The following is a 998-nucleotide window of genomic DNA, read 5'->3' as shown; positions in this document are numbered from 1 at the left end:
GAGACGGGGTCTTGCTATGTTACCCAGGCTGGTCTTGAACTCCTGGGCTCAAGTGATCTTCCTGCCTCGGCTTGCCATAGCACTAGGATTATAGGTGTGAGCCACTGTGCCCAGCTAAAAATTCACTCTTTTTTTTTTAATTTCAGCATATTATGGGGGTACAGATGTTTAGGTTACGTATGTTGCCCTTGCCGCCCCCACTCTTTTTTTTAACCCCATTTCTACCTATTACAATTTCCTCCACATGTAAAATCAATACTATCAGGAGTTGATGTGAGCAGGCATCTCTGTATGAACCATTGGAATGATAAATATGGCAGCCTTCAATCATACCAATGAGTTACCCAAAACCAAATCTTCCCATCCCACAAAGAAAGTACCAAATGCCTACTTGGTTCAAGAGCTAAACTACAAAGCTATTAGGATAGAGGATAAACATATTGTGCTTTATACCATGGTATACTACTCAGCAATAAAAATGAACTATTGGTACAACATGAATGGATCTCAAAAACAGTATGTTGAAAACAAAAAAAATACAAATCGTATCATTCCATTTATAAAAAAGCACAAGAACAGACAAAACTAATGTATAGTGGTAAACATGGTGGCAAGGGAGGGGGAGAGATTGACTAGAATGTGGATGAGCATTTTTTGGGGGGTGATGGAAAGGTTCTATATCTTGTTGTGGTTCAAAGGGCATATACAACTGCCAAAACTCATAGAATTGAACTCTTTAAGGTCTGTACTTTTTATTATATGTAAATTATACCTTGATTCTTAAAATAATAATAGAAGTTGTGAGAATGCTTAATTACCTTGTGGTAAACTTCTTGCAGGGAGCTCTGGGCACCTTCTGAAGCAGAGCCAATTGCTCGAGCATCACACTGTACAAAGGTCCCAGAAGGGTCCATATGAAACCTGTAAAACCCCCCAAAAGAAGAGGATTAAAATGTTTAAGAGTGGTAGCACTTTATGTAACAAACATCTCACTAAAG

At 38.6% G+C, this 998-nt stretch overlaps 1 protein-coding gene across 1 annotated transcript in view; it reads right to left on the bottom strand.

The window, feature by feature from the left end:
- Positions 1–998, bottom strand: part of PSMA5 (proteasome (prosome, macropain) subunit, alpha type, 5) — a 33,495-nt gene that overhangs the window by 7,503 nt on the left and 24,994 nt on the right. Inside the window, exon 4 of the mRNA XM_012648494.1 lies at positions 819–921. Coding sequence (XP_012503948.1) covers positions 819–921 — 103 coding nt within the window. The remainder of the gene's footprint in view (positions 1–818; positions 922–998) is intronic.

The sequence above is a fragment of the Propithecus coquereli genome, unplaced genomic scaffold (genome assembly GCF_000956105.1).
Source record: "Propithecus coquereli isolate 6110/MARCELLA unplaced genomic scaffold, Pcoq_1.0 Scaffold289, whole genome shotgun sequence".
Taxonomy (NCBI): Eukaryota; Metazoa; Chordata; class Mammalia; order Primates; family Indriidae; genus Propithecus; species Propithecus coquereli.
This window is presented reverse-complemented; position numbering and strand designations above follow the sequence as displayed.